Source organism: Cyrtonyx montezumae, unplaced genomic scaffold (genome assembly GCF_038088225.1).
Source record: "Cyrtonyx montezumae isolate F1298 unplaced genomic scaffold, pur_monq_1.0 scaffold_10, whole genome shotgun sequence".
Classification (NCBI taxonomy): domain Eukaryota; kingdom Metazoa; phylum Chordata; class Aves; order Galliformes; family Odontophoridae; genus Cyrtonyx; species Cyrtonyx montezumae.
In genome coordinates this window covers 53,014,668-53,034,302 of record NW_027071826.1, presented here as the reverse complement: position 1 = coordinate 53,034,302, position 19,635 = coordinate 53,014,668, and the positions used below count along the sequence as shown (strand labels likewise).

Genomic DNA, 19,635 nt, shown 5'->3' with positions numbered 1-19,635 from the left:
GCCACCCAGTGCCCAGGTATCTGACATGAAAGAATATTAGTTGTATTTGCCTGACTTCAGCTCTACTTTTCTCTCATTCAGCACGCCAGAAGGATGTTTGTAACCTAAAATATTCAGTGATGTTCCATTACATATTCGATAATGGCTTTCCAGTTTGCAAACTGTTGCCTTGTTTGCATCTGGCAATAGTCTGAGCTCAATAAACCAGTTATTTTTGCTATCAGCAGTGTTCTCAGGTCATAAAGAATGCAGAAATCTCATTCTGGAGTTACTGCTCTCTTCCACACAATGCTTTATTTTCCATTTGGTTCTCTCCACTTGCAAGCTTTGGTATAATGATTTCTTTTGCCTCCATTGCTGAATATTACCCCCAGGTACAGAGGAAATCATGGACACAGTTGGTCCGGGGTCATTCTTTCAAATGGGAAAGGTACAGTTCCTTTGGAGCTCAAAAGGGTAAAAATTTAAATGAGTTCATACAACATAGAAAAAAAAAAAACAAAAAACCTTTTGCTTCAAGTTAGGTAACTGATTTAGTCTTGTTTCCATCCATACTATTGGTCTTTTTAAGACACATCCAGACTACACGCTAATTCCAGCTTGATATGACTGGTACCAGAAAATGAGACCTTAGAATGAGAAAAATTAATAATACATCAATTGTGGCTCCAAATTTCCCTTCCATACAGGTAAGAAAGTAAATCTTTATTTTGCTAAGTATTCACACTGTCCTCATGTTCACTGTCTGGGTTGGAGGACTATAGCAGTAGAAGTCTGAGAGATGAGCAACCAACAAATTGTAAATAAGTCACTTTCATTTGTTGTTTTGTTTTAGTGGAATTCCAAATATTCCCTATTTCAAGAAAGGATAAACTGAGCAGTACTTACCTTGCTTACTAAGCTGCCTTCCACCCTGAAAATTCACAGAACAAACATGTGCAGCCAAAGAGGGAATTTCATCGGCTGAATGAGTGGCTCCAGATGTGCTCAGACAGAAAACCACCTCCATTACAGCTGCACATGTACTTTTAATCCACCTGCTTAGGTGTCCTTAACCCCTAACACGACAGGGAAGCATTCAGCTTTAAAGTTACTGCCTGCATTAGCATAACTCTGTGGTTCTATGATTGGATCACCAGAGAAGTTGTGTTAAGGCATGCCTGCTCTGAGTCTAAACACCCAATGGTGGTAAAGCATTTCGTATAACATTCAGGTACCAAAACAAATCTGTGCATTTAACACTGAAAAAGAGTCTGTTCAAAGGAGTACAAAGAAGCACTGGATGAAATCAAACACGTTTGCATATCTTGTGACAGAAAAAGTAGACGTACAGTCCATCAACCAGCAATCAATCAACTGCATTCTTAGGAAGCAGGATTTTCCAGCTCTGCTTCCTGCCCTCTGCTCTGTGTTTGGGCCATAGTGTGGTCAGCTGCAGAACCTCTAAGCCTCTCTGCACTGAAGCGTTCTCTCAGTGTGCAAACACACAAGAACCACTGAGGCATTGCTAATGAAGAGCTTTGGGACAGGTAATTATGTTACAGTGGCTGGATGACACGACTCATCATTTGAAAGGAACTACAAAACAGAGAACAGCAACCAAAAGCCCCTGGCAGAGTCTGTGTCACCTGTGAGTGCATACAGCACACATATACGTCACAATAAAATCACAATGCTAGCAAAGCACTGGCCAGAAATCCACGCACGAGAACTCAATACATCCTCGCACCATGCAGCTTGAGTAACGCTCAATAACGTAAATGACACATACCTGGTTTTGAAGCCTTTTCTAATCCCTTTTTTTTTGCCTGGGGAAGGCCACATTCTGTTTCCTTGTGCTGTGAATTTCCTGGTGACTGTTTCACTTAGAAGCCTGAATCTGACCCTTTTTGTTATCTGATTGGGGCACAACCCTCCCAGGTGTACCTGAATCTTCTTTTGTGGGACTGTTCACTGTCAGCCAGTAACAATAATGTTCCTACCATCCACAAGTAACTTTTGCAGATTATAAGCTACATGAGTTCTTCACTAACGTATCTCTGCAAGGAAATACCAGCTGAAACTGAATTCTTGCTGATTTTTAGCATGACAACATAATACAGAGTCACAGAATTAGCAAGGATGAAGACCACTAAGATCCCCAAATCTAACCATCAACCCACCCCCACCATACCCACCAACCACGTCCCTCAGTGCCACATCTCCACAGTTCAGGAAGAGATATTTTGGTGCCTTTTATCTCCCTTGTACCACTTTACATCTGTCTGAGCTCTGAAGATTGACCTTAAGATGAACTTGTTGCCAGGTATACCTTTCTGATGTCTCTCGAACAGTTACTATCACAACATTCACTTAAAACTTTCCATCAAACTGCGTCATGGGACCCTTCTAAATTACTTTCACTGATGATAATTATGTGAGCACCTTTAGAACTGAGATGTTCCCATACTGCTCGTAGGAGTTATGAATTAATTCCATTACAGCCTATTCTGCCATTTGTGCAATCACTCCTGACATTTTACCTTTTGCTTTGTAAAACATTATCAGCAAAACAAAAACAAACCCAACAATGCTTTGTTTGCCATTATAATCTGATTGGAAAGATGTGTTTAATTAAATGCTGTACTTGAAAACTACCGCTAGCTCTTAGGAGAAGATGAATTACTGAAAGACAATTGCTGTTTAGGTTTCTGAGGCAATGAAAACACATTAACAAATCAGCCACGTGTTCCAGTGAATTAGGGAGGTATTAGTATTTGTGGGCAATAGCTCAGACACTCTGTGGTCTGAGTACTTATGTGGCTCACTGTGTCTATGACTCCAGGAGCCTCCAGAATTGAACTCAGAGATGCACTTGCTTTGTCTCTGCAGGTGAGTCTGAAAATACACAAAGAGCAGCACTGAGCAGTCCCCTCCCTCACAAGCAATACGTGGCACCACATGCCACATGATGTTCTGGTCTAGTACACAGGCTGAGATTTTTATCAAAAGAAAGCAAAGATGTTTGACAAGACCTGGAATTTTCTGTTTCTCACTTAATTACAAGATCTTAAGCAGAAACAGTCACAAAATTCCACTTACCAATAGTGAGAGTTCGGACTAAGTCCCGTACCTGGCAGGAAACTGCCCTTCACAAAAGGTACATCAGCAATCTTCCTCACACTAACATTACTGTTCTTCTTTTCTTGGCAGAGATGGACCACCTCACACAGAGATTTACAGAAATTATGCTTCCTGTCATTGTATCTCCCCTTATAATAAACATCTTTATTTTGCAGCATTTTTACTTCAGTGCACCCAAGGTTTGTAGGGATTAGGGATCTCCAACAAGGCCCCTCAAACGAAAGAGGTTTTGGAAGCTCTTACCTCGGTCACAGAGAATCATGGTGAATTACATTTGGTGCCTCAATCCGATCTCTGAGCTGAGGATGTCACTTCTGAGCACTCTTATAGGAAACGTGATGTGATTAGTGATCACATTGCTTCATATGGAAAAGTTCATCATAGAGCAACTGCTTACAATGCAACATAAACAAGCAGGTCTGTGCCAATATTTTGACTTTATGTAAACAATTCAAGCTGTGTAACTTTGGAGATAATGACACATAATGCAGTACAAAATGCTCTGAAAGGGTTCTGATGAATTAATCTGCATTGGATTTGGGAAGAAAATTCCGTATATGCAGTGCAAAAGTATGAAGTTCTGTGCTTCTGTTGAATGCGCTCTTAACGAGGTCAGGAGCTTTCAGAGAGCATCCTGGGGAAGGGCTTCACTGCTGTGAGTTCAACGGGAGAAGAACAATTTGGAAACCTTGTGCTGTCATTAATCCCATTCACAGAGCTTCACAAATCGGTGTACGTGGCAGACTGGAACATACAATTTTGTCTGAGTAAGTATAAATGAAGAATTTCTTGCAGTTCTGACACTGAGTCTCCAGGCAAACACTCCTCCTGTAAGCAACATCACAAGCTCAAGCCTGGAAAGGACAGTGGTCAGCGATTTAAAATCCCATTAATAAAGGAAAGCAATCTGTATATAGGAGTTTATTTAGATGCCTGCGAGCTTTCAATCATTCCCCTTTATATCTCAGCCCACTGGATGTCTCATCCAATTGAATTACCATTGGGTTTTACAATGTGATATACAAAATGAGCTGACGTGATTTACAAACATCCTTGGAGTATCGTACAAAACACAACCATTTCCCTTATTATGCAATCATTATGGCAATGCCAATGTCATCAGTACATCAGTAGCTGGAAATGACGGGGTGCTTTAGGAAAATAAATTTAATTTACCACACAAACCTGTTAGATAAAAACAAATAATGTTTGAAAAAAAAAGGAAGAGAATTGTCTGAATGATCACGAGTCATTTTTATATTGTTTTGCCACTTTTCCCCTCATAAGAAACATGACAGTACTTCATTGAAGACTCTTCTTTCACTTCACAGTCGCACTTCATTCCTCTTTCAGCAGTTTCACATTTTCCACATGGAGCTATGAAAGCCTCACAAACGCTGACGTTCCAGACCGAAGTCACTGCACTTATTCCTGCACTCTTTTCCATACACTCGTCATTCAGTTAATCGAATAAAAAGCAAAAAACACCGCACAAATGAGCAGAACAGAACACAACAGCACACTTGAAAGGTGACACTGAAGCTTAGGATGCCACCAGCATAGAAATATATTCTTGCTCTAATGTCACAAACTTTCCAGCCTTAGGAAAAAAAATAAACAGGCATAAGCAGAAGAGAAACTAAACTCCCAGCTCAGCACGGGGCTAAGAGTTTTCATTTGTATTTCCACCTAAACTTATGTACTAAAAGACACTGGGCGCGTGGTAAACTGAAAACTTTTTCTATGCCATAAAAATCAAAAAGAGAAAAGCTGTTAGTGAGCCATTAACTGGGTAATGAAAGTTACCAATAGTTCAGGTCTGCTGTCCCACATGTCACTGGCACAGCAGCTCCTGCACTGTGCCAGTACAGTAGCAGTAACTGAGAAGGGGGACATAGTTATCACTGCAAATACAAAGAAGAAAACACTCTCAACTCATCAATGACGTCTTAAGGCTGACCATTTTATCTCTGCACCATTCAGAGGGGTAATGCCCTTTTCCATTGTCAGTTTCTCTTGCAAAGCAGAACACAGCTAAGGACTAGTGACTCTCTCCTGAATATGCACTGAAATGGCGGTGGGACGTTTCAGCAGCATTGCTCACTACGGGAGTCTTGCTGCTGCTCCCCACATTTGGAAAAGAAAGTGCTTCTTGCCATGGCATTGAGTTGTAAGACAGACTCAGTTTGATTACTTCCATTCTGTCCAATCAAATATACCTTCTGATGCTTTAAAACATTGGACAGCTGTGAAATATAAGTACTATGCAATCTGACTGTACATACATACATATTTTCATAAATACATCCGACAGGGACCTTGGAACTAAGTATGTGATATCATGGGACAAAATCACAACAGGCTGTCTCATTTGTAAAAGTTAGGTCCAAAGTAAGAAGAGCTGAATTCTAGCATGTTGTCAATACACAAATTAAAAGAAAAATACAGCATTAGTATAGTCGTGAAATAATTTAAACATATCTGCAAATGTCTCGACAGGAAAAGTGTGTAAGTTACAACACGGAAAACTTGTAACAACCATTGACTTCTATGCGCTGTACTGTAAGTCACCCAGACAAGGCTAGCAAGGATGAGCATAGTGAGAGGTCCCAAAGGCAACTCCCAAACGTCTTCCTCTTGTGGAGACTTTGGTAATTGTCTGTTGTACAAAACATCAACGCGTACGGCTTCATTTCAGATGTTAACTTCATCAGTTTTCCTCCCCCAGCACAGTCCAGTCTGAGGACGTCAGTTATTGTTGAGACACTCTAAATCCACCGAGCAGCAGACATTGCCGTTCTGCACAGACAAACAAGTGGGTGTCAATCACTGCCGCAGAACAACTCACAAAAAGCACAGGGAATACGAGCTGGCAGAGGCACACACATCTACTGCATGCAAAAATACCTGCTTCAGCCATCATCCTCAGCTGTCCTCATAGGTCTCAACTGCAGTGGCTTTTTGAGGAGGCTGCTGTTCTAAACAGCAACAGAATTATCTGCTCTTTCTCTCCCTGTTCTGACTCCATTTAAGAACCACCAGGACAGACCTGAACTACGTGAATTAGAAACCTGGTTGTGAAAGATTCTGGCCTCCACAGTGTAGCACAGCACACAGCAGTGACAACAAAGGTGACTGGATTCATTTTCTCCCATGCAAGAAAGTCAGTGGCAGAAGTTTGGATCCTATCCACACAGGGAAGCTCTCTGTCCTTCTGAAATAAGATAACTCACATTCTTGGATCATGGTAGATACATATAAAGAAAAACACCATGTAGCTTTCGAGCTTTACTCCATGGCTAAGTATCTTTCTGCAGCATCCTGTCATTTACAGTGCTATCATACCTATGAAAATCTATGGAAACCACAAAACCCCCAAATGAGCATTATGTTTATTTATTTTGATCCACCACAAAGCAACAGGGAAAACTCTGAAGAATGGCAGAAAAGCTGACTTCTATAATTTAAAACCCTGAGCAACAGTTCAGTTTGCCACGGTGAACACAAGAATGTTTTCTGCAGTGCAAAGCAACATCTTCATAACTCTGTTCAGTAATTTTCGTCAATCAGTTTTCATTACGAGAGATACAAAGCACAGAATTCAAGGCTTAATTTCATACTATGGAGTATGAAAAAAGCAGTGCATAGGATACTGTCATCTCAGCTGGAGCTGATCCAGATCTACTGTCTGACTTAGTGATTGGCAACCCTGCCTCCAGTGGGAGGAGTGGAACTAGGTCTTCTTCGAGGTCCCTTCCAATTCAACCTACGATTCCATTATAAGATATGGCAAAGAGCAGACCAGATGCCAGAAGGATTACAACTTCAAACAGCTCCTAAGCTTCTAAAAACTTTAAATGGGGAAATGCTGCATTCCGGTAGGAGAACAGTTGGGGTAAAAGTGTGGGCACTTTTAGAAAACACTGGAAAATAATTTTTCCAAAGTGTCAGACAATCCTATATTTGGGCTGCCTCAAATTTAGAGCTTTGGCAGGGCTGAGCCTGCCATCTTAGAACTCCTCCTGGCACATGCTGTTCTACATCATCTACCTAGTACAGAGACAATTGCCTTGGTCGCTTCTCTGAAAAACTGCTGGCAGCGTTCCTTATTGCGTACACTTCTGTGCTACAGCATCCCCTGCAATGTGGTCAAATCCAGAGACCGTAATTCCCACACTGGTGGACTAATTGCCCACCTCTCTGACCTGCTCACAGAGGAGCAAACAAAGCAGCCATGCCCACATCCTCCTCTTCTCAGCACTGGCCCACCGTTGAGAAGGCCATACGAAACTCATAAGATCAAGGATAGTAACTTCTGTTATGGGAGCACTTTCATCTGTGAGCTGCAATGAGTTTCTAGTTCTGTGCCTGCTGGTGAAACTTTTATCAGTGTTTTTGTCTCTGATTACCAGAGTTCTGCAAAAAAAACCCACATTTTCACGAACATTCACATTAAGCAATTATTAAAATATTGGCCTGGATTCATACTAAGAATGCCTCAAGGGCTCTCCACCAGAATGCCTGAAAATTGCACTAGGATATTACTGATCTGTGCTCAACATTTCTGAGAAACAAGCACAGACTGTTCTGCTTCCACCCTGCAGACCACAAAAGGCCCTGCCTTTTGCTGGGCCAGTTCTCCTGCCCTCAGGTCTTATCTACTCTGCAGCTGGAACGAGTGCTTCCAAGGGCAGAAAGTGACCCTGTTTTGATCTACCTCCACTCCCACTGTATCTTGTTCATCATACCTTGCATTTGCAGGTTGTACAAGGAGATCCCACCATTGTCCATACAGCACCGCTAAGTCTCGTGATTCCATAGCCATCTAGACAGGTTTTCCTGATGTCATAGGTGATGTTGTCAGCCAGACAGGGGTCACTGACGCAGTGAGGACAGCACTCTCCTTCTGAGATGGCCGTGTACTCACAGTTCAGATTTGGACACAAAAGAGGCCAACAATCCACCTCTCCTTCCTGTACAAAAATGAAGGAAAGCTCATTCAATTCATTGCCATTTATTAGCTAGATTTCCATCCTGTTAAAAGGAAAAGCGCTATTTTGCCAAAATTGAAATAGATTTAATGGCTCAGCTCTCAGTGTGGCTGATCATGCATCATTTGGAAGTTTCCTGACTTAAAAAACGTGATCGATATAGGAAGATAATGTGAGTTTTTAGGGGGGTTGAAAAGGCAGTATTAAATACTGCTTTCCAATAATTTTACATCAGCTATAATTTTTCCAGTACACGCTGACGTCCTCTTTCTACTCATGGTCAAATAAACACCACAGGAACTGTTCAAATGGGAAATTAACTCTGCAGATACATGTAGGTTAGTATGTTTGAGAAACACTGCACATTGATCTAACTAGCAACAGCCAAAATGGATTTGCTGTCAACTGCTAAAAGAACTGTTAGACCAATAGCACTGGTACATTCCGCTAGGTGACTTTATGTTAGTATTCAGCTTTGTAAGGAACAGATATTGCTGTAGCATTAATGTGTCTGTACTAAATGGGACTTGCATTAAGAACCTTCACAAGCACTTCAGATATTGATAACATCATATAACACGCATAATCTAATATACTGCATCACTGTCTTTCAGGTCTGCATGTTTGTTAACCTAACATAAAAATTAGGCAAAGAAATGCTGACCACAAACGCAGTAAGCCCTGTAAAATATCACATTTAATATTTGCCATCGCTACTGGCTCCAAATGTTTCTAGCTGTTCTTTTACAAACATTAAAATATCTTAGGAGAATACAAAACAGAATACTTACTGCTGTACATTATGGATGATTATCACTTAATGGTAACTCAGCTTTGAATCTAATTTGTTTCCTGATGCTCAGACACCTCTTGATTAATATCACATGTGAAGACAACGTTATACAGACAGCTATAAATGGAGAACTGATCATTTTAATGAAGTTCACTGCTGCTGCAATTAGTGTATCTGTGCAAAAAAAATAAAGCTTTGGGGAAATACTCTACAGTGCTTAATGAGAAAAGAAGTGTTCTTTATTTTCCATGTTTGTCTAGTCATTTTGCTTTGTTTTATTCCCTCTTTCCCTGGTTAATTTTTTGCTCATTCACCATGTGGCACTGGCACTTCATTGTTCTAGCATCTGCTGAGCTAAAAATGCACTGTTCATTCTGATCAGACGAGCAGACCAGCTGATGTGATTAAAAGCTGAAACTCCTCCAACCAAATCCATTGCATGTGAAATAACTTTCAAAATCATGTAAAGATCGGATGACCTTATAACAGCGGGCTTTGCTACAAACCCCAATCATTATTCTTGCTCCCCTCCAAAATGCTTTACCCGTACCAGGCAACGACACTGCTGACAGCTGTAGGTCCAGTTGTCCCCACTGCGGTACAGCTTGTGCCCAGTTTGGTCCAGGCACTGGCTGGTGACGCGGGTGTCACACTCGGGGCAGCAGAAGAGATCAGCACTGGGGTTCTTGCAGTCACAGGCTGTTCTCCGGCAGAAAATCTTCCCATCCTGTAAGGACACATTGCCCCGATGTCAACCAGAAACCGCCAGATGGCAACCCGCATCAGAGACCCAGGAAAGGTCACACAATAGACAGCAATATGTCTTGGGAATATCAGGAAATACAAAGTTCTTCATGTACGAGATGTTACTACTACGAGGGCTCAGTCATGCAAGCTGTAATACCTGAAATATCCATTTCTATCAGCACTTGGATTCAATGCTGCCCGAGTCTGAGAATGCTGCTATCCTCTATCTGCCACTAATAGACTTACAAGTAAATCAATATCTCAGGTGAAATACTGCAAAACAGTCATTGGTTACATCAACAACCTCTGCAGCCAGTTGCCCCTCTAGTGCATACAATATGCGGTTAGTGCTACTTTGACTTACTGCATTATTGTGAAAAAAATAATAAATATACCAGAGCTACGAAGGTGGTCCCTTTAACCTTGTAGGAATACGGCAGAGTGGAATCACAGTGGCTCTAAGTATCCTTTACTATGAACTAACAATTGGCTCTATTTCACATCTGAACCCACAAGCTTCAAGTTAAAAGCACTACAAACTACCAGCGTCCATTGTAACTCTTTCCATGGATTAAAGCTAGCTTGTTTTCCACAGGCTCTCCAAAATATGATTTTGCTAAATATTTACTAAACACATTGGATGGCACATTTTGTTAAAGATCATTAAACAGAACTGTTTGAGATAAACAGAAGATTTGCTTCCACATCCAAAGATAAAAGGATATATTCTCTTTGCATCAGAGAAAAACAAATTGATTTTGATTCTAAAAATGAAAATTGGAGGAACTCCTTTGTTTGAAATGACACTGTTTACTATAGGTGAGCCAACATACTGATATGCCACATGTAGACTTGGAGCTGAAATCATAGTTAGCGATGAGGAGATTATTGAAAAGTTTTGACATCAAACTCTTTTGTGTTTAATACTGATTTTCGGATTACTCCTGGTTCAAGCAAAGCTCACCTGCAGCCAATCTGAAGGCAGTGCTGAGGGATGAATGAAACTATAGTCTGCTTTGAATCATGGCTGTATCATTTGTGAAACAACTGCACTCACTTCATTGGAGCTTTTCCATACTGTCATCAGAACCTTGATCTGAGTCCATAGACCTGTATCTGATGTAAGCAGGAGATGATTTTTCACTGCCATCAAATAAAGGGATATCCATCAAAGTAAGGAAACATTTTTTCTCTTGATGCTTTTCAGAAGTGATTACTGAGAAGAGGCTCAGCAGACCTGTAGGAATCTGTTTCTATCATGTTTTTAAGCAAATCCAGGCTTGGCCACAATGCAACACTGTCAACGGTTTATGGGCAGGTTCGGCCCGGTTCTGTGACGATTGGTGCGGGGGACCCACAGACCCACACCCCAGGAAAGGGGAAGGGGAAAAGGGAGATGGGCCTAGGAACAAAACGGCAGCAATGATCTGAGGAGGAACGCTAATTTACTAAATAGATATCGGAAAGCAAAATAACACAATATAATACAATATAATTGGAATTAAAGCTAATAAATCAAGTAAAATGAGCAAGAGAGAGTGTCCGATAAACCAAAGGCCTTACGCTAACGCTGAAGGCGAGACAGCAGCGAGCACCCACTGCTGAGTCGATCCCAAAGGAAAGAGAGTGTCCCGTGACCGCAGACAGTTTTTATCTTTCCCTCTGAGCGTAAACACGTAAGAACGCAAAGCATCGCAAAGTCCTCTGGGGAATGGAGTTCTTCTCTTCTGAGACAGGTATACCTGGAACTATTGATGATCCACGGAGCTGGAGCATTAACTCTTTAACTCTAAATGCACTACATGATGTTATGATGTGGAATACCAGTACCAAAAATCATAAAACCATGACAAACATGTAGAAAATGTGCACCAGGTAATGATGTGAGCATTAGGATTCCATTAGAATGCTCACGTCAGACGGTGTCACCAATACGTTCCATAGTATTTTTGGATTGATTAGCATATTGCTTTCTGTTGTAAGAAGAATTGAAACCATCTGTTATGCCTATCAAGGAAAGATAGAGAGAACTTAGGATTGCAGACATGTAGAAAACATACCAGCTGAACTTGTTCTGAAGTGCTTTTGATAGCCACAGGGCATAGGGCTAGGCTGCCCCATTAGCCATCTTCTGCTCTGCATCAAATTAAGGTAGCAGAATTTTGTGCTTGCAGATGCTTTGTCACTTGAGCCTCAAGAGAAGGAATTAACAAACTCTGTTTCTGCTGGTTCTAGTAGTCGGAGTAAATCACAAAGTAAGGAATACGGTTCATGGCCCAATTCCCTGCCCGCACATACTGGCCTGATGCAACACGGGGAATTAACCTTTTCCTCCTCAAAAAAGAAGTCACCCTGGTGAAAGAGAACTGAAAATCTTCTCTAGTGGAGAGTTACGATCAAATCTCTGTTCTCACAGCTAGGAAAGAAGGACTGTCTCCACCTCTTCTCGCCAACAGCAGGCATCAAGCTGCAGGTGAGCTGTGCCAGGTGTCTTGGCAGCCCAGTGCCGCCAACAACAGCACTCTCTCTCCTCTCTGTAATGGAGTGCCGATTAGTAATGGTTAACAACCTGTCTGCTTGAGCCCAATTTACTTTCTAAATTTTCAAGATGATTTTTCAAGTTCCGCTTTCAGCTGGTGACAGCACCAGCAGTTATCCGCTACTCTGAGTTCCCATGCTCCTACCTCTGGGGAGCAGCTGACCTTTCACATTGCCTTCACTCTCTGTATTTCTCAGCACTGACAAGATTGGATAATTTTGCCAGAGACCTTTTGGTAATCATAACACACTGCTACTGTCCTTATTCTTAAAGCATCTGTGCTTTATCTAACATCTCATTCGTTCTATGCCTACACCTTCACAGGTCTGCATTAGCATTACGGGTTTTGATAGGAAGAAGTGAAATATACAGAAAATAACTTATTTCCTTTTGATGGGATAATGACCTTTAGCATCTTATTAATCTCTCTCCCTCTTTGCTTTCCTTACAGTTCTACGGGCTTCATGAGTGTCAATGCTTGGAACACAAAACTGCTCTTAACAAAGGAAAAACTGACTTGTAAAGGAGTCAGTGTAAAGGGTGACTCAAGTTTCCACAGAAGCCCAGAGCCAAATGGGACAGCAGTCAGAACCTAAAGGAAACAGACCACCAGGAATACACTTCACCAGGAATACACTTCACCTGGGCAGTGTTCCCAGTGCTGTGCTTATCTCCCTCTTATTTCTTTCACATTGGGAGTGCAGGATTATCTGAATTAGGGGGAAGATGCAAAAGCTCACATGGAGCCAGACACACAACCAGGCTTCTATTTCTTCATGGCAGAGGGGAACTCCCTTCCACCCCCCTTCAAATTTCTATCAGTCTTTGTGCATTCAATCTACAGTTGTTCAGGAAAATATTTGTAGAGGATGCATCAAATGCACTTAGGGTGCTACATTAATTATACAGTCTACTATTGAGTATTAAGTGCTTATGTTTTTGTAAACTTTGATCTCGTTCTGGTGAGTGAAGAGACTGAGTCTGATGAAACACTGGAATAATCCCTCGTGCTTCAATATACAAGTGAAGTAATACAACTTCTTGTATATCCTACTCCGCCTTACTTAACGAACTTCAAAGTTAAGTTTGCTATCTCATTTCCTTTGTACTACACTCTGAGTCAAATTATTTTCAAGACAGGACCCATGCATTCCAGTTGCTGCATGAAATGTATCCTTCTCTACAGTAAGTTCAACAACAAAAAACTCAAAAGAAAACGTGCTATTTTAAATCTGAAACGCTGATTTGTTTCCTAGAGAAAACAGGTGAGTAGGATCATTTTCAAGTCAGAGTAGGAAGTATAAGGAACAACTTATACTCTGCCCTTTTCCTCACTGAAAACAGAGCAAGCTGCATAAAGGGCGAGCAGGGCCAGCTCTCTGTGCAACTGCATCAAAGTGGTAGAGCCCTGCAGTAGGTTTGGAGAGTGGCCAGTGTACCAGAAGCGATCACAAATTATAAAGTATGTCTCAATAGCAGATCTCAATAAATGCTCAGTGAAGACTTTTCCTTCTGCTTTGGATGCAATGGAGAAGGAGCTCTCCCTGTTCTATAGACAAGAATTTGGCTCTTGAAACAAGGCAGCTACTGGCATGAAATAAAATGCAAATGTTAATTCACAGAGGAAAAACAAGGGAAAATGAGGAAGATATAAAGAGTCATAGCAACAACCACTGCTAAGCTTTGTTTCAAATGGCTATGCACTAGTCAATCATTTTGTGTATTTTCATATACTAATAACAGCATTCAACAGAAGAAATAAGAGCAATGAGAAATGGCAAAGAAAACAAAATACATGCAATCTAAAATAGGAATACTAATAGTTATAATTCTGCAAAGGCAGACCAGATGTCTTCACATGTATTAAACTGTTTACTCTATTGACTAGAAATCCTTTCATAAGCCAGCCAGTTCCCCAAGATTACAATAAAACCTTGATATGTATTCAGTGGAGCTGTATACTTCAGCTTCTGAAGGGAGGAGTTGCAGGGAGCTTGAAGTCAAAAATATAGCAACTAACAAGAATATATTCCCATCTGAGACCAAAACAGCAGAGTAGTTTGAGGGTTCTATTCACTCTGAAGTCTTGATTTTCCCTTCTGGTATTTGGCTGCAATATAGAAATGATGAAGCTTTCACTTTCTTGTAACATCAACATAACTTTTCATCTGTACCCCTCCAAACCCTGTGGTGTCTCTGTGGCTCACAAGCATTAAGACACAAGGGTAGATAGGCCACTTCTCATTCTTTATGTTCAGCTTGTCACACAGTAGCCAGAATTTTATTTTAATTATGTAATGACCAGTTGTGCTCCTGCAGTATCTAAGCACAACTTCACCAGGGCTATGAACATATTGGGTCAAAGTGGCCAGGAAAGATTTACCATGACTCAGACAGCACAGTTGTACTGCATGTTAGGGTGCATTTCTTCAACCAGTGGAAATGAAGGAAGTGTTTTAACTTTATTAGCATGCTCAGAAAAGAATGGACAATTTCCAGAGGGAAAAAGAAAAGGAAAAGGTTATGTTAACCCTGAAGTAGGTTTAAAGGAAGTTTGTATATATCATGACTGGCATCTCCAAAGGTGAAAAAGTGTGCTGCATTGCTCAAGTGGGAAAACTGCCAATACAGCCAAGCTGGGATGCAAAGGAGAAAGCTGGCCTTGCCCTCTCCACGTGAGAAAATTAAGTGCCTAATGAGAAGTCCTCTAGTCATGCAAAAGACTTCCTTCTTACCCAGTTAATTCACACGTATTCTGGACAGACAGAAACATAACTGATGCACAGTAAGAAAAAACAAGTCAGACCCAGAATTTCCCAAAGGCAGCTTCAGTGCCCACAGCAGAACCTACCTTCTGCCCCAGCACCTTGGGCTCAGAGTTAGCATTCTAGTGGCACTGCAATACGAGTTTTCTGACATGAGCCCAGAGAATGAAACAGCTTGTGAAACTGAACAGCAGGATCTCACCTTGCAGGAACAAACAGAGCATCTGTCCTCCCTCAGGGTCCACACCTGCCCGTTCCGCTTGAAGCCGCCTTCATGGAGACAGTCTCCAGTACAAGATGGTCCAGAGGGACAAAGGCAGTCAAACCCTCCTGCCAGGTTCACACAGGCTGAATCATTCCAACAGGTGTGGGTCTTTAAGGCACACTCATCGATATCTGCAAGACAGAAGATTTATAATGTTTTGGGCATGTTTTTTCCACAGGGAAATGTTATTTCAACATTAAGTAATTACTGCTCATCTTCCTTGTTGGGGGAAAAGAATAACTTCTTTCTGATATCTTCCACTTGTGTTTGCTAGACAGTAAACACTGATTTTTTTCAACTTACTCATCAGTGTTCAGTTTGATTCCACAAAGAACTCTCTCTAATAGGCTTAACTGTAAATGCTGAGACTGACACAGCTGGAGGAGCGACCTATTGCTGGACACTGATCTGCCTTTAGGCAATGCTGGACTGGACTTTTGTTTTCTGGATTTTACACCAAAATAGGAGGGCACTATTCTCCATGAGCTCCTAGCATGATCCACGTTTCCCATACTCATAGCTACGAACTGCATCCTTTTCCCATAGCAGGAAGGCAAAGTAAATTTCAATAAGAACAAAAATCAAAGAAATCAGAGGCATCTTAGACACACACACACAAAAAATTCTTAAAACAAAGCTATGTAGGAATAGCATGATTTAGCAATGACACAATTAAGAAAATAACAACAGAAAATCATTATACACTGGAGAAAAGTGAACTACAGTATCCCATTAAAATTTCTTTTGGAGGAGAGCCAGTAAACCAGCAAGTCTCTTTTGTTTCAGCCTTAACAGTGAAAGCTCTAAACGACATGGGGAGGAAAACTGGAGAAAATCCTGTAGAAACATCTGATGTGTTTCATCATGAACATTTCTGAGTACTATTACATGAATTCAGAAATTGCAAGGAAAAATCCTCAGAGCACCTGAAACGCCCTCATTGCTAAGGTGAAATTTGTAACTGTTCAACATTATCCAAGAGTATTTTTGATACCTCACTAAAGCAACAAACTTAAAAATGCAATAAAAAAGAAAATTTAAGAAGAAAAATTACCTAAAGTCTGATTAAGGGGATGTGATGGCAAGTTGCCCTGCTTCTTGGGTAAGTGCCATGGGATCACTAGTCCTCTCCTCAGAAAGCCAGAACTTAAAAAGAGATGTTAAGAATTCTCTGAACCATCTGAAGGAAATTAACTGTAATAATCAGATAATTAAATTTCCCCTGATCTGGTTAGTAAAATTCCTTGTTCGATTCATCATTACTCCAGAAACAACTGGAGATGTGTTAGCGCACTTGGATTTCACCAAAAGCTATCAGTACAATCAAGTCTGAGGGTTAGGCTGTAGGAAAAGTGCTGTTGCACTCTCTGCTCACAGACTGAAAGGGAAGCAGGAAGGCAATTACACCAGAGGGCTTCACTCCTGGGCTGTGGGCCAGTCCTTTTTCAGAAATGTTCCCAAAGGCCTGATAGCTTGATTCAGTTGCTCAACAATCTGGCTTCCCTAAAATTGGTGTTTTCTGCTGCCCCAGTGGTATTAATAACCATAAAAGAACATTATTGCTATATTTTCATGCCACAGCACCACTGAGTGTTTGAAAGGCCCACTAGTGGTGGTGTAACAGGGGTTCCACTAAGAGTAAACAAAACTTGTTCACTCTTTTTCAAGCACCAGAGTATGACACAAGTAAAAGCCATGAAGTGACACAAAGAGATCTATCAATAAAGTGGTATGAAAGGAATTATACTGAAACAGCTACAGTAAGACTTGAAATACTTTCTAAAATAACCTGTTTTCCTTTCAATAGACTTGGCCTTATAATATTTTCTACTTATTTTTTGTCAAAGAAAAAGGCATAGATGCAGCATTCACTTGGTCTTTGCTGACATCACCAGGCCATAATCAGTTGTCAATATTCTCCACACCATATTAAGGGCTTTTTGAGCTGCCTATATACAGAATGCAGCGGATTAACAGTGCAGATTAAAAGGTTATCTTTCAGAATGGAAGGAGTTCACAGATGAACATAAAGCCATATTGCCTACAAAGCTCCATGGAATTGTTTTACTTATGTAACAGAAAACTAATTCTGCTTCTATATTATTTAACAGATTTATGGAAAACCAGATGTTAGCAATTATCAAAACTAACATTATTCATATTCTCAGTAGTGCAGACCTGTTCATACTGCACAACTTAATGTGTTATATGTATCCAAAAGGGAGGAGTGCCTGATTTACACACTGCTGCTGCTTTCAGTTTAGCACACATAAAAAGGATGCCGTATTAAGAGAGGCCCAACCTGGTAAATGGGGCATTCTTGGCAAAGAAATCAATCAAGCAAAGCTGAGTAACATAGCATGAACATAAATTCCTAATTTCTACTCCTTTGGCTATTTTTTTTCTTTATTTATGCAAATGATGGTTTCTTATTATTTTATGGCATTTATTATTTAAAAGTTTTAGCTATTAATCAAAAAAAAAAAAAAAAAAAAAAAAAAAGGCTTGGACACTGCACTCATTTCCAGCCGAACTTTTAATAGAATTCTCTGAGAACATCCCTCTGACATTTTTTTTCCTGTCACTGATTAAATTTCTAAAAGTCTGAACAAAGAGCCAGCATTCCCAGGAACTGGTGGAAAAGGAGTCATACATCTTAATGGAGCTCATGTGGAATTGCTGACATTGATGTGAGATCAGCATGTACATGGCTGTGTAAAACACGGAAGGAAACAGTCGTATTTACTGTGAAATTTCTCTTAGCAATTGCAATTGATGTGCAGCTGTTGAGAAATCAGCACAGTTTAAAATCCTGAACATGTCCAAAACAATCTTCTAATGAATATGAAGATTGTATGATAAGGCTCTTGCATACAGATTATTTTTATATTATTCAAATCCTTTCTCGGCTCAAATTCCCCACGCTCCCATCAGGTTCCAACTGCTTTCCCACTTCTGGTCTCAGAAGATGTTGGCCCACAGCTGCAACATTTAGCGAAGCACAAGGCAGAATGGTACACAATAGTGCTGCTCATCGTAACAACACCAGGCAGAAGGTGAGATGGTCGTCTATGAAACTCAGTAATTTTTAAGAACAGACAAGCAAATATACAAAACAGCAAGGAGAATCCCTAGTCCTTTTCTCTGTAACTCAAGAACAAGACATCTTTGTTGACTTTTGCAGGAATCGGTTCTTCCATGCAGTGAACACAGTTTCATTTTCCTCTTTTAATTCATATCTAGAGTATGAATTTGCAAGATTACTGAGATCATTTGGTTGCATAAACTACTAATTAACATGAGTAAACAGGGCGCAGCTTTACTTCTCCAATGACCAGATTCTTTTCAAGAGTGAAGAGTTCAAGAGCAGAACAGCACTGACTATAATCAGAAACTTGTTTATACAGCCAGCCTGCTATTTTACATCAACAGTATGCCACCAACAGCAAAATGACTGCTGCTAACACTTGCCACCTCAAACACTGTACAGGGCCATTGTAAAACTGATGGAGATCTTCACTCTTCACACCCTTTAAATGTGTGCTTCTCTACACGAGTGTACGACAGAAATACCTGGCAGATATTTGTGCTACTACACAACTCGTCCCTTTTTGGAGATGGGAAAAAAAAAGCAAACAAGCCATGCAAGATGTGCTCATTTCTTAATATGCTTTTGAAGTACATAAATATAGTTTGGTAATGTGGGCATGCAAGAAAGCAGAATCAAAATGGAATAGAATAATCCCCTGAGATGCAATTTCCTTTTTCCATCCTTTTTTGGCTGCAACGAGAAGTAATTTGCTTCAGATCTTAAGAGAGGTCCCACAGACACTGTATTTGAATGGGCAGAAGACAAGCATGACTGTACATATCAACAAGTTAATTAACTTGGCTTCCCTGAAATTTCAAACCAATCCCCAGCCACTCCATCTCTTAGCTTTCAGGTTTTAATGGTGTGATTTTCTATAGCACCTTAATAAATGTGTGCAAGCACATCATGCAGCGTGGTGCTCTGTAATATCATGATAAGTTGCTGCAGAAGAAAGAACCCTACTAATGTGCTAATTCTAACTGTTACGGTACATTAAGCCATTACATACAATATGATGTGAAAAATGTATGCTTGGCTCCCAAACTAACGTGCGTACCAGTTAACTAAACATTGTTTTGACAAAACATTTGTCACATGCAATTTGTCATGAAATTATATATTTGTCCTCCTAAATCAAACAAAGTGACTTGGATTCATCTTTGAAAAATCACTAAACAGAGCTTTTTTTCCATTGAAAAATATTTTATGATGGTACTTGTATTCTATAGAGACATCATGGTCTATTAAAGAACAGTGTACAGTGATTCAGATTCAGAATGTAGGGTTTACTAATGCTTTTTAGAAGTGTAGAAACTACAAA

At 40.5% G+C, this 19,635-nt stretch overlaps 1 protein-coding gene across 1 annotated transcript in view; it reads right to left on the bottom strand.

Moving 5' to 3' along the window:
* Positions 1–5,032: 5,032 nt before the first annotated feature.
* The window catches only part of NELL1 (neural EGFL like 1), a 249,335-nt gene continuing 234,732 nt past the window's right edge, over positions 5,033–19,635 (bottom strand). Inside the window, exons 18-21 of the mRNA XM_065755619.1 lie at positions 15,161–15,354; positions 9,458–9,634; positions 7,872–8,096; positions 5,033–5,922 (exon numbers count right to left, since the gene is read on the bottom strand). Of these exons, the coding sequence (XP_065611691.1) occupies positions 5,872–5,922; positions 7,872–8,096; positions 9,458–9,634; positions 15,161–15,354 (647 nt within the window). The 3' untranslated portion in view covers positions 5,033–5,871. The remainder of the gene's footprint in view (positions 5,923–7,871; positions 8,097–9,457; positions 9,635–15,160; positions 15,355–19,635) is intronic.